Genomic DNA, 25,641 nt, shown 5'->3' with positions numbered 1-25,641 from the left:
AGCCCTGCATCAGGCTCTGTGCTGACAGCTCAGAGCCTGGAGCCTGCTTCAGATTCTGTGTCTCCCTCTCTGTCCCTCCCCAGCTCACTCTCTCACAAAACTAAACATAAAAAAAAAAAATCAAATGGGTCTGGCCTTGCTCTGCTTCCCCACCAAGTCCTTCCCGCTTGATGCTGTTCAACCTAGTCTGTGGAATTCCTCCTCTCTGGGTCACTTGCCTTGCCTCCCCCAACACTTAGCCCTCCAAAGGTCTTATTTTACAACTTCTTGTAGGGAATTTACACAAGACCATGACCTTCACTGTGAGAAAGCACAGGCTATAAAAGGCCAGGCTTGGCTCCCAGCTCTGTGGTTAAATATTGATACTAGCAGGAAACAGAGGCCTGGGGCGGGTATACCACATATCCGCCTGCAGTAATGGAACCCCCAGACTGAGGGTCTTCCCCAGCCCATTGCCTGGGCTGGCAAGACAGTCCACATGTTTTCTCTTTACTTCAGATCAACATATAGGAAGGAAAGTATGGAGCTGCTGGCTCTTGCAGATCGTGAAAGCCAGGCGGAGCCTGTTTGTCATCTAAGGCCACTCATTCATGAGGTCATTCACCCTGGAGTGACAGAGGAGGTTCCAGGCCTGGGCGTGTGCTAAGGGCAGAGCTACCAGCTGGGCCCCACTGCCACAGGCTCAACAGCACTGTTCCCCCAGCTGACGGCTGTGACGGGTGCTCAGGCGCAGAGACCATCCAGTGCTCTGATAAGGGGAGGACATAGAAACCAACGCTGATCCCAGCAGCAGATCAAGGCAGGCCCAGAAGTCAGATCCCAGGTGAGTGTCATCAACCTCCCATGGGGATGGGTGGCTTGGGCTCTTTGGCAGGAATCATGGTCCCATGGCAGATGGTTAAGCCCTGTGTAAAACACAGGAATCTCCCAGAGGGGCCTAAGGAGACATAACTAAATGCAATGGGATATCCTGGATGGGACCCTGGAATAGGAAAAAAGACATTCACAGAAAAATGAAAGCCAAATAAATCATGAAGTTTAGTTAATAATTAAAAAAATTTTTTTTAATGTTTATTTATTTTTGAGAGAGACAGAGACAAAGCATGAGTGGGGGAGGGGCAGAGAAAGAGGGAGACACAGAATCCGAAGCAGGCTCCAGGCTCTGAGCTGTCAGCACAGAGCCCGATGTGGGGCTCGAACCCACGAGCTGTGGGATCATGACCTGAGCTGAAGTCGGACGCTTAAGTGACTGAGCCACCCAGGTGCCCCTAGTTAATAATTTTTTTAAAGCAGGTATATTAATACGATGCCTATTCTAGAAGGAAACTGGATAAGCGCTCTGAAGGAAACATGTCCTTTGTTCCTGTGGCCTCTAACACAAGCAGGGAGGGCTGGCTCTCAGTTCTAGGCTTGTATTCATGTTGTCATTGTTTGTTTGTTGGCGTATGTTTATTATAACAATATTATACATATTTAAAGCACACATTCCCCTGTGGACATCAGCCCACATGCAGATTTGTACACCACTGTCTTGTCCACTGTGGCTTTATAGTAAGTCTTGAAGTCAGGTAGCATCAGTCCTCTGATGTTTCTCTTCTCCTTCAGTGTTATGTTGACTAACTCTGGGTCTTCCTCTCCATATAAACTTTACAATCAGTTTGTCCATATCCATAAAATAACTTGCTGGGATCTTGGATTGATATTGCACTGAATCCATAGATCAAGCTGGGAAGAACTGACATCTTATTAGTTCCATTAATTAAACATCCAAAATTGGAGCTGTTGTCTCAAAAGATAGAATATATACAAACACTAAAAAAATACAAGTATGCTAAATATATACTTAAAATATACATACAAAATACATACATTAAAAAATATATAATTACATGTATTGTTTGCATGAAGGTAGTGTGTACTCATGAGAAACGTATACAGTACAGAAATGTTCAAAGTGAACACCACACATATCCAGGCCCCATCCACTTCCCCAGAAAGAGTCAGTGTTGGCTATCTTGACCTTCACGCTCTTTTATCTGTGGGTCTGGGAGGGTCTGCATATGTGACAGGAGCCTATGGCCAATGTTGCTAGTTAATCCAGACCCTCCTGCATCTGAGACTGGACAGAAAATCACAACCCTTCTTAGCAAGTGCTCTGGACAGATAGCTGGAGCTGGAACAGCAAATCATACATTAGCCATTCCTGTAACTTTGTCTTTTCCTTATTCAACAGATGTTCAGTAAGTAATGAGTAAGTAGGTAGTAAGCTTCCAAGTCCAGGAAAGTCTAAAAAAGATCTTTCTTGGGGGCACCTGGGTGGCTCACTGTCATCTCAGGTTTGATCTTAGGGTCACGAGTTCAAGCCCCACATTGGACTCCACGTTGGGCATGGAGCCTACTTAAAATTTTTTTAAATAATAAAATAAAATAAAATAAAATAAAATAAAACACTTTCTTTCTCCTTGACTTCCATCTCTATCTTGACATGCAAATGATCATTCATATATGAAAAACTTAGCTCAGTATTTAAAAAAAATTTTTATAAGTTTATTTATTTTTGAGAGATAGAGACAGAGAACGAGCAGGGGAGGGGCAGAATGCAAAGCAGGCTCCAGGCTCTGAGCTGTCAGCACTGAGCCCAACGTGGGGCTCGAACCCATGAACCATGAGATCATGACCTGAGCTGAAGTCAGACGCTTAACCTACTGAGACACCCAGGTGCCCCAAACTTGCTTAGTATTATATTTGTGTCAAAATATTTCCCCTCAAAAGATGTAGATGCTTCTTTATTTCTCGCAGAGCATTTAGAGTTGGAAAAAAACTCTGATGTCAATCCTTTTACTAGTACTTTGTTTTTCTAGTTGGCTGTTTGCCATCCAGCTATCTTTGGATGTTCCTGACTGAGCGTCCAAAGCTATTGCAGAAAGCCGTATCAGAAGAGGGGCGCTTGAGATTGCCTCCGAGACCCTCTGTTCTCTTTTTGTGTTTGTTTTTGGTTAGCCCCATGACGTTTTCACCGTGGGTCTGTTCAAAACTCTTCTGTTTTACTTCTTTACTTTTATTTCCATTCCTGCCCCCTTTTTCCTCTTCCCCCAGAGATAACTATCCTAATATGTGTAATGTGTATCTTTTTTTAAAAATGTGTTTTGTAAAACGTGTAGTTTTGTGTGCATATATTTTGAATTTTCATAAGTGGTATGGCATGCCCCCTTATCTGTTGGGGATAATTTCTTTGGGAAATATACATGCTCAGGAGCAGAACTGCTGTGTCGTGAGTCGTGTACACTTTGGCTGATTTGCTCTAGATGGCGGCCTGTCTACATGCCCTCTGTTAGTGCCTAAGGCTATAGTCCCAGGGCTCTACCAACACACAGCATTATCTACCATTTAAACTATGTCCATCAGATAGATGTCAAGTGCTATTTCATTTTTGTTTTAATTTTCATTCTTTTGATTACCAAAAGATTGATCACTTTTTCATATGCTTGCTAGCCTTTGGGTTTCTGATTTTGTAAGTTGCCTGTTTATATCCTTTATCTTTTATTACGGTTCCTATCTTTTTCTTGTTAATTTGCAAGAATTCTTTGTATACTCTAGATATCAGTCTTTTCTTGATTTTAAACGTCATCAATATCTTATCCCAACTGGAAATGTGCTTGTTACTTTATTGAGGGTATTCTTCATTGAACGGATAATCTTATTTTTGATATAATCAAATCCATCAGTTTTTTGTTATTGAAGATTTGAGCTTTTAAGAAGTCCTACCTTGCTTCTATTAACTTATATTTTTTCCTCTTCCAATTAGGTCTTTAATTTTGGAGTCTACTTCAGTTTGCTGTTTGTTAGATGTGCACCTCGTCTTCCTTTTCTTCATCAGTAGCTAGTTTCCCTGACATCATCCACTGAACAATTCCTCCTTTACCTACTGGTTAGTGTGTCCAGTTCCCACGTGTACATAGGTCTTTATGAAATCTCTGTTCTGATCCATTGGTATAGTGATTTGGTCTTGTGTCAAAACCATATTTTAAAAATTTGTTTAGAGAGAGATTGAGAGAGCACGTGAGTAGGGGAGAGGGACAGAGGGAGAGAGAGAAAGAGAATCTTAAGCAGGCTCCAGGCTTAGCTCGGGGCCTGATGCCGGTTCCATTCCACAACCCTTGGATCATGACCTTAGCCAAAATCAAGAGTCAGACATTCATGTGACTGAGCCACCCGGGTACCCCAAAACCACATTTTTTATCACTATGTCTCAACCTCTAGTGGGGTCAGTCTCTCCTCTTTTTTTTTTTTAAGATTGACTTAGCTACTTTTATATGTTTACTTTTTCCATATAAATGTTAGAATAAGTTTATCAAGATCCTCAAAAAGTCCAACTAGAATTTTGATTGAAATTGTATTGGATTAATAGATTAACTTGGGGATAATTGACATGCTCATAATATATTTATCCTTTCCAAAATCATAGATGTCTCTCCATTTATTCAGACCAACTTTTTTTTTGTCCTACAGTTTTAATTTTCTTCATAGAGGTCTTTTCTATGCTTGGAAAAGTTTATCTAGATGCTTTATGGCTTTGATGCTATTATGAGTGGCGTCTCATTTTTATTGAATTTTCCAATTTCACTAATATTGTGAGAAATGCTATTGAACTTGTATATAGCAACTTTAGTAAATGCTTCTATTAGTTCTAATTGTGTGTCTTTCTAAGTAGATGATCTTGTCATCTGAGAATTATGAGTTTTACATCTTTCCTATCAAATTTTACACTTTATTTATGTATTCATGTATTTAATTGAATCTATATTACATATAATATTGTGTAAATTTCATGTGTACATTAGTTTGATACATTTATATATTGTAATATGATTGTCTTTGTAATTGTATTTATCACATTACATAATTATAGCATAATATTATTGTCTATTTTATGCATTAGATTACTATGGCTTATGTACTACTAGTTGCAAGTTTGTACCCTTAAATAATATAAAGCTTATCTCTCCCCCAACATTTCCTGGCAACTACCATTTCCCTCCATTTTTTACAAGTTTGACTTTTTAAATTTTTTTTATTTTTTATTTTTATTTTTATTCATTTTTTTAAGTTCTTTATTTTGAGAGAGAGAGAGAGAACATGAGCAAGATGGGGCAAAGAGAGAGAGAGAGAGGGAGAGAGAGAATCCCAGGCAGGCTCCATGCCTAGCATGGAGCCCAACCCGGTGCTCGATCTCACAAACCATGAGATCATGACCTGAGCCAAAACCAAGAGTCAGGCACTTAACTGACTGAGTCACCCAGGTGCCCCTAAGTCTTTTTTTTAGAATCCACATAAAAGTTATATCATACAAGCTTCTAATGTCAAACTGTCCTTCCATTCCTGGTATTAAGCTTCCTTGGTAATGATTTTCTTAATACATTGTTGAATTTGAGCAATTAGTACTTTATTTAGGATTTTTTCATCTACTTTCATAAGTGAGTGGGCCTATCATCTTTTCTTTTTGCATGGTCTTCATGTAGTTTTGAAACCAGTGTTAAAAGAACAATCCAATTGGTGCTGTTCATTTTGGGGGACAACTTATTTAAAGTAAGAATTATCTGCTTATTGAGAGTTTATTAGAACTCACAATTAAAGCCATCTAAACCTGGACTTTATTTTTCTGAGAGTTTCAAGTATCTTGTCTAGTTTTGACATTTTCTATTTTTCTAGAAATTCATCCATTTCTGGTTTGTCAAGTTTATTAGTATATAGTTCAAAATACATTTAAAAAAATTATTTGAGAGAGAGTGAGAGAACAGGGGAGGGGGAGAGGGAGAGGGAGAGAGAGAATCCCAAGCAGGCTCTGCACTGTCAGCACAGACCCCCACACAGGGCTTGAACTCATGAACCATGAGACCATGACCTGAGCCAAAATCAAGAGTTAGATGCCAGGTGCCCCAGGTTCAAAACACATTTCTATATATTTAAATCTCTGGTCTAACTTTGGTTCTATTTGTATATTTTCTCTTTTTCTGGATCAATCTTGCCAGAGATATTTATAAATATATTTTTAAAAAACAGGTTTTTGGTTTTGTTCATCTTGTCAATTCCCCCCTGCCTTGATTTCATTGATTTCTACCTGTATTTTTATTATTTCCTTTTTTGTTCTTCAGAGGACCCAGGGATTTGCCTAGACAAATTAACTAGAGGCAGAGCCAGATGAGGGGCCAGCCCCTTGGTCTTAGATCAAGGCTCACTTCCCATGGCCTGAGGCCTCCTGTCAGGAGCCCAGAACAGCTGGGAGAATCAGCTGCCACAGCCGGGCCCCAGCCTGGGCACAGACCTGGGATGTATCATACAGAAGCCTCATGTGTCTAGTCAGAACTGAGACATGCAATAAGTGTAAAATTTACACCCAATTTCAAAGACCTGGTACAAAAAAATGCAAAATATCTCAACCATTTTTATATTGATTACATTGAAATGGTACTTTTGGGGATATGTTGGATTAAACAAAATATGTTGGATTAAACAAAGTTAATTGCACTTATTTCTTATTTTAATCTGGAGAGTGGGAATTTTTGTAAGAAGTAGTAATAGCACAGGTAGTACAAGAATATGTCAAGCACGATGTGTGACTGTTTTGAGACTGACTGAGGTTTGGTAAACACAATTAGCTTAACCTGTTTTGTTTTGTGGGAATGGAAACAGGCTCATATTAAGGAAGGGGTTTATCCAGGGAGCATGAGTTCAGTTTTTTCTGTTGCAAATGGCAGAAAAACAATTCTGACAACATGTCCAAAAAAGAAAAAGAAAAAAGAGAAAGAAAAAAAAAGTTATCAGAGGTTTGCTGAGGACTGACCAATCTGGCCTAGGAATGGTGATGGAGAAAGAGGAGAGCCCAGCTTTCAGTAGCAGGAGCTGGCGACTACCTTTCTCTGGCACTTTTTCCTATTCTCAGCTCTGTGTCTCAGGTCTCCAGAAGAGAGGCTGATAGGCCCAGGCTTTGTGGGGAGACAGGAGCCTGTGATAGGCTATTACATGGCATCAATGGTGAGAGGTGGGACAATTTGCTAAGAAACCCGGGTGACCTAGTGCGTTGGGCTGCAGAAGCTGGATGGGGATGCTGGGCAGGCAAAAATGAGAAATGTCCCTTACAAGGGTCCCACAGCCTGCCAGCGACTCAATCCTCCTTACTCCCAGGTCAGTGCTCCTCATCACACGATGAGTCTCAATAAATATTTGAGTGTCACCCACTTCAATGGTTTCTGCCTCTCCAGACCCTACCTGCCCTGAGGCAGTCTTGGTCCAGTAACTCTGCGCCAGAGGAGAGCTGGGTTAGGGTAGTAAGGGAGGTCAAACTGGGGTGGGGTATCCATCCATGCTCTCTGCTTTGTTTCCAGGGGTCTTCAGGGCTTTGCTCAAGGGCCAGAACCTAGGAGGCCAGGTGGGCAGCTTGGGAACAAAGGGGCCTAAGGATTTCATTGTCAGAAACGTATCCCAACCGTGAACAGGGGCATGGACCACAATGACGGGGTCATCCAAGCTCCAGCTGGCACCGTGGTGCCTCAGGAACTGCTGGAAGAAATGCTTTGGTTTTTTCGAGTAGAAGATGGTAAGTGGTGGGGGACTGGTGGGGGGTGGGGGTCTGTCCTCAACACAGAGTGGAATCTGGCTGAAGCCCCCTGACACAGCCTCATCCTTCAGGCTGCACATGTCCTCCAAGGTGGGGACCGAGGCTGAGGGGTCTTAATTCCCCAAGGGGTCTGGCCTACCCGCACCCTCCTCTCCTTGGGGTGTGGTCATTCATTCACTCATTTATTCAATCGTTCACAAGTATTTATTAAGTTCCTTCTGTGCAGCAGGCACTGTTCTCAGCACTGAGGTTACAGCAGTGAATAAAGCACAAATGTCCATGCCCTCATAGAGCATACATTCTAATGAAAGAGAAAAGAAACCAGACACACAAGTAAAATGCATAGTATGTTGGTGATGAGTAATAAGGAGAAAAACTAAGCACAGAAAGGGAATAGAAGTGTAGGTACTATGGTCAAGGAAGGCCTCACTAAGATGCTCTTGTTTGCATAAAGGCTTATAGGAGATGAAATGATTAGCCACGCAGATTATGTGTGGGAAGAACATTCCTGGCAGGGGAACAGCTAATGCAATAGCTTTGAGGCTGGACTCTGCCTCACTTTGGCACTGTGTGGACAGATCTTATTATCCAAATTCAGATTAGCCACTTCAGGTGTTCTCTTTCGGCAGTTGTGGAACAGTTTTACAGCCATCCCTTCCTTCCCACCCCCAGCCTCCTTTCCTTCCTTCCTTTCCTCGCACTGCACAGGGCTGGCCTCTGGCACAACTCTGAAGAGTGTGAAGTTTATGTCCACCCACACCCCGCTTTCCACACGATTATTCAACTGCCGTGCTGTCCCTCTTTAGATTAGGGCTTCTGTAGAGCAGAAATCATGCCTCCCAGTCTCTCTCCCCCACAACTGAGTTCCTGCAGGGCAGGGGTCTCTCTACAACACCCGGCCTTACAGCAGAGGACGTTTAGTGCTGTGAGCTGAGGCTGAGCCCAAGCCCCAACTGTTGGTGGGCCTGAGGGGCACCCAGCCTCTCCTCAAGGCTCCATTCTGTGTGTCCTTCCCCAGCATCTCCTTGGAATTATTCCATCTTTGCCCTGGTGGGTGTGGTGATTGTGATAAGCATTGTCCTCCTGAGAAAGAGCATCCAGGCAAACAGGTGAGGAGCTGGCCTAGGGGTGGTCTCTGGGGAGGTGGGGAAATCTAGGGAGGGGTCACATAGGGGCTTGGCTAGCCACCCTTTGGGACAGCAAAATGCAGCCTTTGGGGTCCTGTGACAACACAAAGCTGTTGAAAAACTACCCCCTGTCCCTGGCCAGCAAGCAGAGGTCAGGATCTCTGGTTCTGGAGTCACACAGGTCTGGGTTCAAATCCCAGCTCTGCCACTCTCACAAGTGAGTAAGAGATTCTGATACAAAGGGTCTGGGGTGGTCATTGGCATTTTGCTAAATTCCCTGGATGATAAACTTCCAGGGCTGACTTTTGAGAGCTCCTTGAGGACACAGACCACATCTGACTCAATTGTGTTTCCCCAAGCGACTGGCAGTGTTGGGTTCTAGAAATGATTCAATAAATGCTTGGTTCACACATCTTCCTCCCTCCCTCCCTCCCTCCCTTCCATTTTTCTTTCAACAATTACTATATACCCACCAGTCACCACTATCAGTAACTTTCAAACAAAAATAATGAGAACCCTTCCCTCATATCTGTATCATGTTTTACAATTTGAAAAGTATCTTCACATTCTCTCATTTGACCCTCAAGACAGCTCTGTAAGGTAGGGCAGGCACAAGTTATTTATTTCCATTGTACAGAATAAGGTAATTGAGGATCTAAGGAAGTGTTGGCCTAGCTTCTGTGCTCTTCCTTCTATGCTTTTATATTATGCATGAATTTTCTTCATAGTTCTACTATAAAGTAAAAAACAAAAAACAAACCCAGTGCCCTTTGTTCACACTGAGAACTAGTACTTATGAATTGCTGTGGCCTCATTCACTACTCATTCTTCAGGTAAGAGCTGAGCACCTGCTCAGTGCCAAGCTCTGTTCTGAGAGTGGGAGCCACAGTCACGGGCAAGAGGGATTCAGCCCCTGCCTTATAGAATTTACAGTTTGGTAGAGGGACAAGTGTAGTTCAGAGTGACAGGTGCTCAGTACGGGACATACAGAGTACAGTGGGAGCACAGTAGTGGGATCTGGGGCCTTCAGGGCAAAGAGATAGAGGGAGGGTGGGCCAAGGAAGCTTTCCAGACTGAGGGACAGCAGATATCAAGCTTGACATGCTGGAGGAGGAGGGCCCAGCCATGTGGCTGTGGCATGTGAAGTGGGATGGGGATAGAGGGAGGACAAGAAGGGGGAAGGACCCAGAATGTATGGGTCCTGGGGGCCATGCCAAGGTATTCAGGTTCTAGCTCATGGGCACTGGGGAGCCAGGGAATAGCTTTGAACAGGGACATGAAAGTCTTATGTTTTAGCAAGGTTAGTCTGGATGCAGGACATAAGAGGAACCAAAGGGATATAGCTTCTAAAAAGGTGACCTTGCCTTTCTTACCCTGTCAGGAGGCATTGCCCTCAACAAGGTCAACTCGGGAGCAAAGTGGCCGTCCATGGGAAAGGCAGACAATGAGCTATTCCTCCTGGGGCCCAAGCAGATTCTCTGGGCAGTCAGCTCTTACCACAGCTCGGTCCCTCTACTCTGGCCAGGAAGTCTAGGGGTACCTTGAGTAAAACTACTTTCAGGGAGATGTCATTTAGGGGAGTTACCGGAAGGAAGGCTGGGTCTTGAACGCCAGGTTAAGGACATGGGCAGTCGGGAGCCACTAAAGATACTTGAGTTAAGGCGTGATGTGTGCACGCTGCGGTTTTAGAAACATGACTGGTGCATGGGGGCTGGTTTGGAAAAGCAAGGACCTAGAAGCAGGAAGATTATTTAGGAATTTCCCTAAAGTAGTTTGTCTGAGGATGGGGTGGGATGAGGGTGGAGATGGGGTGTGGGGTAACAAGGACCTGCACTAAGTAGAATGAAGTCCTGGGATAGAAAATGTGTGGGTTGGCGAAAAGAACACGGAACCCAGAGTCAGGAGACTTAAATGCATGTCTAAGGTATGTGCTTTTTTGACCTTTTTGAGCCACATGTCACCTTGAAGGGGAGCCTGTAGCAATAATAGTTGAGCTCATGGTGGCAATGAGGATCTGGGGAGATGATGCACCGGTGAGTATAAACTGTTTCTCTGCCAAAAGAACATCATGCTATCTTGGCTTTCTCCCCCAGCAGTTCCCAGAACTGCCCACTGGATTTTCCACCTCGCTAGTCCACTTGCGAGACCTAGTCTTGCCCCAGCCCCTCAGTCCCCCAGCTCAGGGAACCCCGATTCAACAGCATGTTCTCTCCTCCCAGAAATCAAAAGATACTGAGGAAAAACAAACCGGAAACAACAACTCTGGAAGTCCAAGACTTGGCTGAGGCCGGAGCCAGAGAGGACAACAACCTGAACATGCTAAGAGAGACTTTGCTCTCAGAAAAGCAAAATTTGGCCCAGGTGGAAACTGAGTTAAAAGGGAGAAAGGTGCCACTGGTTCTCCTTCCAGACCCACAAGAATCTGAGAGCTAAGAGGGGTCCAGAGCACTGCCCCATGTTGTCAGCAGATTCAGTGAACGAACTGCAATCAAAATATTGTTATGAAAAAAAAACCCTCCTTTTTTATTAAAATGCATCTGAAGTGGGCGTTTGGAAATGCAGTTGGTTCCAATGGGGGTGGTTCAACACAAGGGGCTTGGAGCAAAATCGCAAAATCCATAGCCGGCCTGTGGGTCAGGAAGCCAGGCTACGACTTCTAGTATGGTTTTGAGGAGTTCATAGCCTCTCTCTGACCTCAACCTCTCCATCTACATAATGGGGCTGAAGGCTGGATTAGAGTTGTTGTTCTTTCTTTTTTTTTTTATATGAAAAAAAAATTTTTTTTTTCTCAGAGAGAGAGAGAGAGAGAGCAAGAGCGTGAGCACAAGCAGGGAAGGGATAGGGAGAGAAGAGACACAGAATCTGAAGCTGGCTTCAGGCTCTAAGCTGTCAGCACAGAGCCTGGCGTGAGGCTCGAACTCACAAACCGCGAGATCATAACCTGAGCCGAAGGCCGATGCTTAACTGACTGAACCACCCAGGTACCTCTAGAGCCGTTGTTCTTAATCCAAGCTCCTGGAATTGCCAAGAGCAGGATTCTGGGCTCAGAATCCCCTTGCCACCCCTTCCTCCTACCAGAACCATTTCTTTTACCTGCTTACCTGCTGAGGGTCTACGAGAGATTTCCTTTGGGCTAGGGGCCCTGAGGTAAACAGAGTTAGAAAACTATAGAGCTCCCTGTGCTAACAATGGAATCCCAAGAGTGCTGTCCTGATCCCACATCTGAGCCACAGTGTTATGGTATAAGCTATGGTGGCCAAAAATGCTTTAGGTTCTATCTTTCAAAAGTGGACTTTGAACATTCAGACCCATTGCCAAAGGTACTGGGTCTTGCTGGACCAGACTACAAACTGCTCTACTGTGTTTCTGCCTACGAGCCTGGGACAGGCTAACGGTGCCCACCGGATGTCTGATACTGCCAGTTACAGGCTCTCTGGATCCTGTGTGATGGTCACTAGAGAGAATGACTTTTTTCTGCAGCTTCGATCATTAAGCTTCAGGAAGCTGGTCCTGAGGGTCCGTGGAGAGAATCCTTAATTTAAGATGGGAAAACAAGGCGGGTCTGCTTCCTGGTGACTAAAACACTGGATGCTCACTACCCTAGGCAACCTAGAGCCCCCAACCTTCTATCCTCATTGAGAGGCAAAGTACCAGAAACAGCCCTTCCTGGGAATTTTGCTTCTCACAGGCTGTCCCATAGGATTATTTAAACTAGATTTTACTTGGATAAACTGTGGGGCTTGGTGCTTGGGGCTTCTGTGAAATCAGAAGACAACAGGAGCGCCAGGCTCAGGCCACCCAAAACTTGTAGCCGCTCTGCCCTTTCCGTCCACTAGGTGGTGCCAGGACTTCAAGTCTGCTCCTGTAGAATGTTCTCCGGCCTCCTTGTACGCAGGGCCTACTGGTGGTGACCATCCATCCAGAGCTGTCCACTAGGGGCCACATCTGGCCTGGCTGTTGCTGGAGCAGGAAGGGGTGATGGCACCATGATGGACACTCCAATTTCCTTCCACTTCAGCCAGACCTAGGTCTCCGTGTTGTCTTGTGGCTACTTCCCTTCAGGGTGGGGGAAACCAAGGCCTGGAGGGACTAAGAGCAGCATTCTGCCTGTCCCTCCAGCTCACACAGTAAACTGGGTGTCAGGGAAATTACTTGGTGCTGGAAGAGGGATCAACTGTCCGCCAGAGGGCGAGGGTTATTGTTCCATCAGAAGGAAAGCCAGTGGTGAGAAGTCAGCCCCTATCCTGCAGCCCTGCACAGCCCCTAAGTCTGGGATCCTTAGGGGTGCCCTCAGAAGATCTTGAAGCCCTTCAACAGGGTCAGGGTAGGTGCCTTGCGCTTGCTCTGGGCCCGGGATGCCTTCACAGTGACCAGCTTGGCCTGGGCCACGGCAGGTATCTCCTTCAGACTGACGGTGGAAAGTGTGTTGAAGGTACAGCTGGCCAGCCCATGCCGGGCAGTGAGCGGAGCCTGGTGTGGCAGGGCCCTCTCCTCGGAGATGAAGAGGGGCCGGGGCAGGGAATTCTTCTCCAGTTCCCGCCGTGCCTCCCGCACGGCCTCGTGGAAGACATGTTGCACATGCTCAAAGTCTAGGCAGGCAGAGACCTCGAAAAACAGGCACCCAAACTTGCCAGCCAAGGCTGCACCCTCTGCCTTGGTGACCTGCCTGGTGGGGAAGCAGGGTGAGGCAGGGTCAGGAGCACGCATTCAAGTGGGGCAGGCCTGGGCCTGCACTCGGCTCCCCACTCACCAGCTTGGTGAGCTGGAGTCATCTCATCTGTACAACAGGATAGTGACCTCTACCTCTCAGGGTTGTTAAAAGAATTAAGAAAAACCACTTGTATTGTGTGCCTAGTGTAGTACCTGGCACAGAGTCAGTGCTCAATGAATGATGGCTGACCTCACCAAAGCCAGAATTTAGAAACAAAGCTGTAGGCAAGGGAGAAGCTTACTGGTTAGACCCTGTTTGTGCACCGAGGAAGATGGTCATTCCCAGCCCTGTGTCTATGCCAGCATGGGTTCTTGGTCAGGAAATGAGCCACCCTCAGCCCAGGTCTGTGGGACTGACTCTAGAGAAAGGCAGTGGTTTGGACTGAAGGGTGTGACCCACAGAGGCAGGGTGGGTGAGGTGACTCAGGATGCCTGTGGTCAGCAGAGCTCTCAGGGCCCATGGGGAGTTTTGCCTGCCTGTCCAGGGGAGAGGCAAGAGAGAGCAAGGGTGGCATTTCATTACAAGGAGGGAGAAAAGGAGAGAGGGAACAGCACCCATTGTCAGCTTCGTCCTATACTCCTCTTTTGTGACGGTGGGATCAAATACTTAACTGGGGAGGTCCTGGAAGTTTTGGACCTGAAAGCCATGGACTAAAGGTGAGAGGAAAACAATTGGCTCTTGGGTAGGTCAGATGTCCAGAAGAAGGAAGGGGTAGGGGGTACCTGAGGTCTTGAGGCCAAGGTTCCATTGGCTGGATCTTGGTGGTCACCCTGCACTGCTGATCACCCCATCCACCATTCCCAAGGACAGTGGCAGAGCCCATGAGACAGGTGGGTATTGGTGGGAAGAGGTTCCTGAGCCAAAGTTCAATTGGCAGGGGGAGGGGGATTGGGAGAGGGCTAGTTGCCCAGGGGAGGATCAGACAGAGAGTAACTGGGATAAAAAGGGCCAGAGGCAAAGCATCTAGACTCCCCATCCATGGCTGATGTCCTGTCTGGAAGCTCACTGTTTCCTAAGAAACCTTTTTGAAGGAATACTTGGTATTATTTGCTTTTATGATGGGCTTGAATCTACAGATTTGTCACTCTGGAGGCTTGAAACGTGAATTTTTAGAATATGCAGCACTCCGTACATGTATACATGTTTTTGTGAATGGGTGACACAGGTATGTAATATTATCCTCTTATTTTGTTGCAGCCTGGTGACAATTTTATCAGTGGTTCAGGAACCACTGCTCTAACCTATGTTTTACCTTCTAGCTGCAAGACAATTATGGGAGACACACCAATGCTCAGCTAGAAGTTTTACTGCTCATCAAATCCTGACCCACTAACCTCAGGACTTGATCAAAGAAGGAAATGAAGATAACTGTCATGACTTTTCTTAGGGAACTGAAACTGCTTGAGTCCCATAATCTTTGTTATTTGCTACCAAACCATTTTTAGACAATCCCTTTGGCAAAGATCAGGATCAAAACAGTTGTCTAAATTTTTTCCTCATACTGAAGACAACTTACCACAATTCAGTCTTCTGACCCCTCTGGCAGGCACTGTGAGCTCTATAATTCCTCAAAGATCACCTTTTGGTTTTAAGATCACACAACTTCCTTCATTTCCTGAGATGAAATTTGTCTTGGTCTGAGGGCTGAATGGCCAGTAAAGGCTCCTACCGTGGCCCCTCTTCATGAGACTGCACCCCCTGTCCCGCTGCCCATCTGATTTGTTCTGCACCTAAGTCCCCTCCCTGCTAATACCAGAATGGGCCTTTGAGGCTTGGGGAAGCAGGGTACTAGTCATGCACAGGGAGGGACAGGTGGAAAATGGGTGGAAGGTGCCATACTTCAAAGGTGGGCTGGCCACATAGGACAAATGTCAGTGTTGAAGAAGGCCAGTGGGGTCACTCATCAAGTGTAAGCATCATGCTTTCAGGGGCCAGGCAAGCAGCTCAAATGTATAGGGAGGGTGGAGGTAAGCCATGGGGAGTGGTAAGGCCTGTGGTCAGCTGGAGAGAACATGCCCCTCCTCAAAGCATTCCAATTCTAGGTCTTTTAAAACTCTGTGCTCGCCAAGCAAAACGCTGCTGTATTTGCTGGTAATCTGCCCTCTGGCCCAGTCTGTGACCTCTGATTCAAGTCCAACTCAGTCTAAGAGAACCTGCCCTCAGCACAGCCAACTGTGGGAGTGAGCCTGGGGCCATGCTTGGGTGAGGCTAGAGCTGGTTGGACCAGAGCAGAAACCTGATTACAGGAGCCAATCACAGCCTTTCTTCTCAGACCTGGAATTGGGCACTGAATAATCAACAAGCTATGGAGAGTGAGGATGGAATGTCCTAGAGACAGGCAAGAAGGGTGAGGCCGAGAAAGACCACAAAGCCCCATGAGGATGGAAGGGGTGGCATCTCTTCTAACTTTCAGGGTCCAACCCCTGTGTGGGCCAGAAGCTCCTCCCTTCCTGCCCTTGCCTGTCTGGAAGACCACTTACCTTTAACCTAAATTTGAGGGGATTATTCAAATTTAGCCAAACAATCCCCAATGATGACACCCAGCCTTTACAAATGAGGAAAGTGAACTCCAGAGAGGAGGACAAACTGTCTGTGCTCACCTGTACTGGGCCATGTCCAGCTTGTTGCCCAGCAAGAGGGCAGGGGAGCTGCGCTGTGTCTCCTTGGCGTGCAAAGCAAGCAGCTCCAGGTAGCTGCTGCTGTCCTCAAAACTCTGGCGGCTGTCCATGCTGTATACCACCAGGAAGGCGTGGGCCCAGTTCAGGTAGCGCTCACAGTTCCTGGGGGTATCCTGGGGTGAAGGAGGGAAGCCTCGGTGGGGGCAAAGGCCTTTACCTGAGCTGCCCACCCACCTCCCCACTCTCTGGGTCTTTGTATATTGTTCCCAACAGAGCCCTTTTTAAAGAGGCACTTGAGTGTGGATTTGGCTTGGTGTGAAAGGAGACATTGTCTCGTAAGCCTCACTCCCACCACCCAGTCAGAGACTTGGAGACCTTGGCCTCTGAGGCACAGAGCCAAGACTCTGGCATGGCTGCTACAGAGACCTGGCTATCCCTGGGCACTGCTGGTTTTGCGTCAGGTTGATGGTGTCCCTTGGCTTTTGAGAATAACTGGTATCCAGTCCTGGCAGGGGATGGTGAGAACATAGGGAAAATGTGTGTACTGAGGGGACCTGGGCCGAAGAGGGTCTCTGTGTAAACACTTGTAAGCACCTGTCTCCATGTGTATGTGAGCATCAAGTCCCAGAAGAGAGGATCTCTGAGTTGATGCCAGCAACCATGAGGTCTCCCCAGGCCCCATCCCATCCCTTCTCACTTGGCAAACGAAGAGATTCCGGAATGGAGAGGTCAGCACCTCATTCAGGGTCACACAGCAAACTAGAGCTTAAAAAGTTTACACATTCCCATCTGAGGCATCCACTCTGGGACCAGGACTTCCCAGGAGGCTGCATGGACTCTCAGCTCTCCAGGGGTAATGGGGGTACTGTTACCGGGTCTGCAGTATCCATAACCCTCAGGTGGACAGGCTGGTGGTCCACTGTCTCTTCGGAGCTGTAGGTGTCCTCTGCAACAGATGGTCAGCCAGGTCAGAGGCAGTGCAGGCTGCTCAGTGGGTGACTGTGTCTGAGTCCCCACCTCCCTGTGCTAGACCCTGGGGGATCTATTCCGGAGCCAGCTGAGCTGGGACAACTGGGGAGGCCTTGGCTGGCACCCAAACGGAGAACACAGAACCTCCCATCAAGGAGAGGCTGCTCTACCTGTCAGGGGTCAGATCATAAGAGGTCACTCACAGAACATGCCATAGGAGTTGGGATTGTGTTCTGGGTCTGGCCACCAAGCCTACAGGATCAAGTGTGTGGCCCATGGTCTTGTTTAGCAGCAGAGACCTCTGGAGCTACACTGCCAGCCTATCCCCTCCAAACCCCAAGCTTCTGCATTCTCTTCCCTCTGACCACAATACCTGGCCCCCAGGAAGCTCCCAAGGACAATCCTCCTGCACTCAGTGGTACAAGAGATGGGAAAAGAAAAGCACACAACGTATGTGTGTGTGTGTGTGTGTGTGTGTGTGTGTCCAGAAGTCCCAAGAAGGTTTTACAAATATTCCTCATCAAAATAATAGCAGAGGACTCTAGCATAGTCAAACGTTTTAGGTTGGAAATGTGGAATCAAACCCAACTTCAGCTACCTTTTAGCTATGTGACTTGGCCAAGTCTTTGAAGCAGTTCTTTGAGGCTCTGTTTCCTCACTTTAAAATGGGATAACATGATAACATTGGCTAAACATTTTTCAGATTTTACTCTGTGCCAGGCATTGTGCTAAATGCTTGTTCCTGCATTTCATAGGGCTGTGTGAGGACTGAATGGGCCCCCAGGCATGGGGCCTGGCCCATCATACATGTCTGGTAAAAGACAGGGGACTGTGGTGCTCCAAAGCTGACAGGGCAGGTTCACATTCCTAGCTGATATATTTTTTTTCTTTTTCTTTTGAAATAATTTTAGACTTGTGTGGAAATTGCAAAATAGTACAGAGAGTTCCTGTGTGCCCTTCCCTCTGCTCCCCACAAGGTTAACACCTTACATAACCGTAGTAAAATGATCAAAACCAGGAAATTGATATTGGTACCATACTATGAACTAAACTACTGACTTTATTTGGATTTCATGAACTTTTTTTCTTTCTTTCTTTCTTTTTTTTTTTTTTTGCATCTCACACCCTCAAACCTGAGAAAGCAGCAGATGGCCTGGCATGCAAAGAGGACCTCATTGTCATATTGACATTCTTTCTATCTCCAACCTTCCCCTGTGCCACTGGCCCATGTGTATGAGTCCACTTGGCCATCATGTTTCCCTGGGTGCCCCAAGTGACCCCAAGAAGAACCCCTGGGCAGAACTGGGGCCCTCTCTGCTTTCCTCCACCTCCCCAACCCTGGCTGAATTCACCACCACTTTTCTCTGAGGGCCACTGGCAGTCAAGCCAGGCCTGGACACATGCCAGGTCCACTAGCAGCCAGCAGGAATCACAGACAGCTCCCATCCCCAGCCTGTTTGGGGACTTGGATAAATAGCTACTCTTATTCAAAGACAAAAAAAAAAATCTAATGGAAAATATGCCCCAAATGTTTAACTATATTTAGTGCAAGAAGAGCTGCCCCTAGATGCCTACATCTTGTTCAGATTTTTCTTTATTTTCCTGCCAAAGTTGTCTGATGCACCCCTTTTAGTTGTGCCACACCCCCCCTCCCCAAACAGTCACTGAGTCCTGCCCAGTCTAGGGGAAAATCTTAGCCTGGCGTTGGTCTCCTGTGGTTCCTCACAGCATAATAGCCTTTCAAAGTTACTGTTAGCACCACTAGAGAGAGATGAAGCCCAGAGGAGGAGGGACCTTGCCCACTGCCACACAGCACTCCATCAGTAGAAGGAATGTGAACTCAGGCCTTCTAGGCTGGGCTGCCTCCCCATCTAGGCATGGGGCCGCCCATCACCCTCTGCTCAGGGGACCAGCTGATCGTCCAACTCTGGGCAGAGCACAGGGGAAGAGCAGAAGCTCCCAGGCCAGCTGAGGAGGAGGAACATGTATGGGTGAGCTTGGAGAAGCCTCAGATGTCATCTTATCTGGCTTCCTCCCCCATGGCAGGTGAGGTAGGGGGTCCTTTCCAAGTCACAGTATTGTCCTATCTTCCCATCACCAAGTCCTGCTCTCCAGAGCATTCTGGGGTCCTTAATCACATGGGTTTCATAATTCCTAGTTCTAAATAACATTCTGGGGACTTTCATGCTGAGAGAAGCTTCTTTTCCCAAACTATTTTCCCCTCATTTACAGTAATAGTCTTTTTATTTTTTTTATTTTTGTTTTTTAATTTTTTTAACGTTTATTTTTGAGACAGAGAGAGACAGAGCATGAACGGGGAAGGGTCAGAGAGAGAGGGAGACACAGAACCTGAAACAGGCTCTGGGCTCTGAGCTGTCAGCACAGAGCCCGATGCGGGGCTCAAACTGACGGACCGCGAGATCATGACCTGAGCCGAAGTCGGCCGCTTAACCGACTGAGCCACCCAGGCGCCCCAGTAATAGTCTTTTTAAAGGTGCCAAAGGAGGGGCGCCTGGGTGGCTTAGTCGGTTGAGCGTCCGACTTCAGCTCAGGTCATGATCTCACAGCTCGTGAGTTCGAGCCCTGCGTCGGGCTCTGTGCTGGCAGCTCAGAGCCCGGAGCCTGCTTCAAATTCTATGTCTCCCTCTCTTTCTGCTCCTCCCTGGCTCGTGCTCTGTCTCTCTCTCCTTCAAAAATAAATAAAAACATTAAAAAATAATAATAATAAAGGTGCCAAAGGGAGCTCTGGTCAGAGTGCATGTAGGATGATGCCTCAGAAATGGTGCCTGCGTCTTTGCTGGAGCAGGATGAGGGCAAGAGAGGTGAGAAGCTGTCATTCTGCCCCGAGAAAGCCAGGCAAGGTGCTCCCCAGCTCCTCCTTGAGAGGACTCCCTCCTGGGGACCCCTGCCCTTCCTGGAGTGCTCAGCACAGGCACAGCCTTTCCACAGGCACTGGTTCTCTCAGCTCCTACCAGCAATCCTAGCCACAACGCTTTAAAAAAAATTTTTTTTTAATGTTTATTTAGTTTTGAGAGAGACACAGGCAGGGCATGAGCAAGGGAGGGAGGGCCGAGAGAGAGAGGGAGACACAGAATCTGAAACAGGCTTCAGGCTCTGCACTGTCAGCACAGAACCCAACGCGGAGCTCGAACCCACAAACCATGAGATCATGACCCGAGCCAAGTCAGATGCTTAACCGACTGAGCCACCCAGGTGCACCATTCCCAGCCACAACCCTTATGCAGACAGAGTACAAGCTATTGGTCCCATCTTCCAGATGGGGAAACCAGAGCCTAGTGCTATGCAGACCTCTGGTTCCAGGCCCTCTAGAACATAAGGCCATCCTAAGTGAAGACGCACTGGAGTGATACTCATCTTCCTTTGTACCTGAGGTTCTCCATAGGGAAATCACTGAGCCCTCTCTGCCTCAGTTTCTTTACCTGTAAAATGGGGATAATAGTCATAGCTCTTCTTTAAAAGCTAAACCTAAAACCAAAATTCAATCTCATGTTTAAGAGTACATATGTCATGCCCAGTACTGCACTCCATGCTAGAAACGGAAATGAGTAACACAGGTTTCCATGCTTGAGAAGCTCACTTTGGGTTCAAGGAAGACCTCTGAAAAGGAGCAAGAGTTGTTTTACATGTCCTGATGGCTAACTCTCTCCTTGGTCTCCTTGGTCTTTCTCCACAGAAAGAAAGGCTCTGGTCCTAGAGTCCACTGTTGCTGCAGGCAGTCATGGGATAGTGGCTGCAATGTTTAGATGCTAGGGCGGAATCCCAAGGAGGAGTGGGACTGGTCTTCCAGAATGGCTGAAGGGGAGCATCTGGCCATCTCTCCAGCTGACAGGCTCTCAGGCCAGGGAGAGAGACCTAAGGCTGGGGTGACTGACCACTGTGGAGGGCTGCCCTGCTCCCCCCTCCCCGCCCCCAGACAGTGTGACCACACATTCCACTATCAGGTCAGAACTCCAAAATTACTCAATCAGGAAGCCCAAACCACCACTGTAGTAGGCTCTGGCGAGACCCGGCAGGAAAGGTATGAATTGGGGGCAGGGATGAAGAAACTGGAGGCTGGATGCCAGATAAAATATAGGATGACCAATTAAATTTGAATTTCAGATAAACAGCTAATGTTTTTTAGCCTAAGTATTCCCCATGTAATATCTGAGCTAGGCAGGATCTGTGTTTTGAGGAACCGCCCTTGGAAATCCTCATTTTCCCTTCCCAAACACCCCCTGCTTGTATGGCTTTCCTTCCCACCTCCTCCCTGTCTTCAATTCCCCCACTGCTTCTGCTTCCATGTTCTGGCCTCTCTCAACACTCCCCTGACCATCACACAATTACATCCTGTTTCCCACCCCCATGGGCATTGACCTCTGCTAATCAAGAAGGCTCCCCTCAAGAGGCGCCTGGGTGGCTCAGCTGGCTAAGCTTCCAACTCTTGATTTCAGCTCAGGTCATGATCTCACGGTTTGTGAGTTCAAGCTCTGTGTCCAGCTTTGCGCTGACAGCATGGAGCCTGCTTGGGATTCTCTCTCTCCTTCTCTCTCTGCTCCTCCCCTGCTTGCCCTCTCTCCCAAAATAAATAAACATTAAAAGAAAAAGACCCCTCAGACCTGCTGTGTGACCTTGGCCCAGAAGCCTCAGCTCCCTGGGCCTAATTCTTCCACTGTTCCACTGAGGGGCTGTGTCATAGCGCAGGTAGTCAAACCAAGCTTTGAGAAAACAAATCCCTTAGGGACTATCAGTGAGTCGCCTGCCCTGTACTCTTGACTTAACCAGGGGACCCCCTCTGCTTTCTCTTTGACATCTTGGGGTTCTATTTAAGATCACCTTGGAAGAAGGGATTCTGCTACTTAGGGGAAAAATTCTAGAAACCAATAGACTAAATAGCCCTGGGGTCCCTTCCTGCTCCGACACTGGGATTCAATATTCCATTGTGAACTGAGGGCACCAAGGGGCTAAGGGGCTCTTTCCTTCAGGTGTTACAGCACATTCCCTCAGGGCCCTGCTGCACGCCCTGCTGTACTGCGGTTTCCAGCCTATGCCCAACAGCCCTGGGATTCCCTGGAGAGCCCTCAGGGTCCCACAAATGCTTCATTTCATTCTTATCAGTGGAATGAGTGAAAAAGAATCCAAGACTGCAACCCCCCATTTTCAAAAGGCTAAGAGTATCCAGACACACCATTTTTTTCAGTGAACAGTTTACAAAAAACAAATGTTATAAATGTAAACGTTAATGGGGCGCCTGGGTGGCTTGGTCGGTTAAGCGTCCGACTTGGGCTCAGGTCATGATCTCACGGTCCGTGAGTTTGAGCCCCGCGTCGGGCTCTGTGCTGACAGCTCAGAGCCTGGAGCCTGTTTCAGATTCTGTGTCTCCCTCTCTCTCTGCCCCTCCCCTGTTCGTGCTCTGTCTCTCTCTGTCTCAAAAATAAACGTTAAAAAAAAAAATTAAAAAAATTAATGTAAACGTTAAGGAAAAGGGCAGGAAAAACGAATATGCATTGTGCCTACTGTGAGTCAAATACTAGGCTAACGTGTCATTTCTTCAATCCTCACAGTTATTTTCTGAGATAGGCATGTTTATGCCCACTTTTCAACGTTTTTTTTTTTTTTTTTTTTGGCGACAGAGAGAGACAGAGCATGAACGGGGGAGGGGCAGAGAGAGAGGGAGACACAGAATCGGAAACAGGCTCCAGGCTCCGAGCCATCAGCCCAGAGCCTGACGCGGGGCTCGAACTCACGGACCGCGAGATCGTGACCTGGCTGAAGTCGGACGCTTAACCGACTGCGCCACCCAGGCGCCCCTATGCCCACTTTTCAGATGAGGAAACAGAAGCTCAGAGAGATTAGGTGACTGCTTCAAGGCTGTACAGCCAGTAAATGGCAGAGCTAGGGTTCAAACTTAGCTCTGACTGATACCAGAGCATCCTTTTTTCCAATATACCATGATATGGCTATAAAACAAGATGAGTTTTCTTGTGTGGTTCAAAAATGGGTCAGCAACCAGTAGCACTAGATAGTTTCTCAAATGCTTTGTCCAGCTTTTCTGGAAAAGTATACTGAGTGGCCATCTTGAAGACCAACACTTAATGGTTGCAGACGTCCTGTTATGTTTGATTTTTTTTAAGTCTCAACATACCTCATAATTTAGGACAAATCAGCCTATCTCAGTTTTCCTAATTAAGCCAACCCCCAAACTGTCTGGGGTGGGCTGTGGAAGGATGTATTTCTGGCATGTAAAACATTTTGTCCCACGGGCTGAGTCATCCTGGGTGGTTCCTCCCCTCTGCCCCCAGATGTTCAATCCCGGTCAGGTCTGGGCCCACCACAGTGTAGGTGGGTGCATGGGGGCAGGGGTAGGGGGGATCCAAGTGGGACACAGTAGGAGGATGGGGAGGAGTGGTTCCTTACCCAAATTGGGGTCATATTCGCTGATAAACCTCCTGGTCAGAAACTTCACGGTCAGAGCTGCAGGAAACAGAAAGAAGCTGGCTCAGTCATCCCCTGCTGTCTTTGGCTGCTGGTTCCCAGAGGTTGCCCCTCTCATTTTAGGGAGGACTTATCTAGCCTCTGTGACTCCTGGCTGACACTAAGCTCAGCTCTTTGGGGGAATGGGTCTAGAAGCTGGGGAGTTGGTTCAAGAAGCTCAGAAGAAACCAGAAATATAAGGAACCATGTCCCCCTAGTTGCATCCTGGCTTTTTTTTTTTTTTTTTTTTATGGCAAGAAAAACCACGAGAGGCAAGCCTAACAGGTGTTTTTAAAGACTCAAACTGAGGGGTCCAGGACCCACTCAACCAGTTATCTAGACATCCCCCACCCTGGTCAAGTCATGAAAATTCTGAAATATGGGGCTTTTATTCCAGTTTTGGCTATACACCAAAGACTAAGAGCTGAGTTGATCAGTCTGTGATCCCCAGGGTGAGTATGAACACCCATGTCTCAAGTAAACACATTCTAGCCCTTGGTCCTCTGTATCTCAAGTCTTGGCTCCAACTAGGGCCTCCACACTCATCATGGATGTCCCAAAGAATGGAAAACCTAAAATGAAGTTCTCCCCAAGTGTACTTCATTAATAGAACTTTGATTTTGTTCAGAATTTAGTGACATAAAGCCCCAGGGCCAGCCAACTATTGTGCCGGACTCTTAAAAAGAAATGTGAGATTTTAAAGAAAATCCTTAAAATTCTTTCCCAAGATTCCTTACAGTGTCATTCTGCAAACTAATACCCAGGGAATACACATACTTTAAAATTTAAATTCCTTCATTCATGTAGTCACTGGCTAAACTATACCAAAGACAGAACTACAATTTGATTTTCAAAGGGAAAAGGGCAAATCTTTTCTGTAGGAAAACATGATTCAGAGTCCCCTCTCTGAGTTGGGGGGCTGGTTTCAAAAGTGGAGAGTAGGATCCCAGCGAGTCTCAAAGAACACTCTGGGGAAAGAAACATAGCGAACTGAGCCCTTGTTGGCCAGTCACTAATGGCTGTAACTGGAAAACAGCCCTCCCACCTTTAGCTGCCTGGGACTGTGAAGTGGCAGGACAGAGGAACGAAACCTTTTTCTGGGTCTCTGCCTACAGGGACACCCACCCACCTGGGCTTCACTTGGGTGAGAGCTGCCAGGAGTGTTTAAGCCAGAGTTCGGTGTTGGCAGAAATGATCTCAGTGGCAACCCAAAATCTAGGTTCATCAAGAACAAGGCCCAGACACCTGGGATAGTAGTCTAAGGGGTTTCCAGAAAGTCAAGAGAGGGGTCTAACTTGAAAATTACGTTTGATAAGAATGCACACTTTGTTCCAGAATCCATTGAATTGGGGTGGCCCCTCCCTGGAAAATCCCAATAGCCAGTGACCTCTACCACCTCCCTTCATCCCCAGACTAAATTGAAGAATAGCAAGGCTGTAACTAAGCTCCTAGGGGCCTGAGCTAGAGATCAGCCCCTAACATGTCCTTGCAGTGCTAGTCACCAGGGCCGACTGCTCGCCCCAGGGAGAGGAGATGGAAAGCAGTGAACAGCAAGGGAGAGATCAGCAGAGGACCGTGAGACACAGATACAAGCAGAGAGGAAAGACAACTGGTGTCCGAGACACAAAGGGAAAGGACAGGCAAGGAACAGAAGACAGATGAGAGATGGAGGAGCTGAGAACATAGTAGAGAAACAAGCAACAGAAAAACTGAGGCAAAGAAGAAAATCGCGGTGTCTCACTCAACCCACCTGGGCGCAGGAAGCCCCAAAGCCAGTGGGAGAGCCTGCCTGCAACCAAGTCCACAGCGTCCACACCTGCTCCCCGTCTCTCGGATCTTCCCCTAACTCCTTATCTTCCGTCCCGCTACCCAACTCACCGGACTTGCCAGCGCCGCGGCGTCCCAGGATGGCCAGGTTGACCTCGAGAGGCGCGCTCTGCGACCCGCTGCCCACGCGGGGTTTCCCGAACACCGAGGACATGGCGACCCTGCTGAGAAGGTCACGAGTCCTCTGCCGAAGGGCCCCGAGCCGCGTGCCCGCCTGTTGGGGCCCTTGGGAGCTAGTCGCCGGCTCCTTTCACACTCGCGGGCTCGGGCCCGTCGATGTCCGCGCCGGGCCCGGCGTCG

General features: G+C 47.3%; 2 protein-coding genes across 5 annotated transcripts; one reads left to right on the top strand and one right to left on the bottom strand.

Annotated features, from left to right (window-relative positions):
* Window positions 1–442: 442 nt before the first annotated feature.
* Window positions 443–11,236, top strand: SLC51B (solute carrier family 51 subunit beta). 4 transcript variants are annotated; one of them, XM_030317923.1, is made up of 5 exons: window positions 444–823; window positions 3,806–3,928; window positions 7,383–7,594; window positions 8,634–8,724; window positions 10,962–11,236. In XM_030317923.1, exons 3-5 carry the CDS (start codon window positions 7,498–7,500, stop codon window positions 11,173–11,175), a joined length of 402 nt encoding a protein of 133 aa, XP_030173783.1. In that variant the 5' UTR covers window positions 444–823; window positions 3,806–3,928; window positions 7,383–7,497; the 3' UTR covers window positions 11,176–11,236. The 4 variants fall into 4 exon arrangements, with proteins under 4 accessions (XP_030173784.1, XP_030173783.1, XP_030173780.1 ...); XM_030317924.1 differs by lacking the exon at window positions 3,806–3,928 and having other exon boundaries at window positions 443–823; window positions 7,494–7,594; XM_030317920.1 differs by lacking the exon at window positions 3,806–3,928.
* RASL12 (RAS like family 12) lies at window positions 7,801–25,641 on the bottom strand. Its single transcript, XM_030317918.2, has 5 exons — window positions 25,393–25,641; window positions 23,458–23,514; window positions 16,944–17,017; window positions 16,054–16,244; window positions 7,801–13,408 (listed from the first exon to the last, which is right to left on the bottom strand). Exons 1-5 carry the CDS (start codon window positions 25,493–25,495, stop codon window positions 13,033–13,035), a joined length of 801 nt encoding a protein of 266 aa, XP_030173778.1. The 5' UTR covers window positions 25,496–25,641; the 3' UTR covers window positions 7,801–13,032.

The sequence above is a fragment of the Lynx canadensis genome, chromosome B3 (genome assembly GCF_007474595.2).
Source record: "Lynx canadensis isolate LIC74 chromosome B3, mLynCan4.pri.v2, whole genome shotgun sequence".
In the NCBI taxonomy this organism is placed as follows: Eukaryota; Metazoa; Chordata; class Mammalia; order Carnivora; family Felidae; genus Lynx; species Lynx canadensis.
The sequence above is the reverse complement of the archived record's forward strand: the minus strand, read 5'-3'. Positions and strand labels throughout refer to the sequence as shown.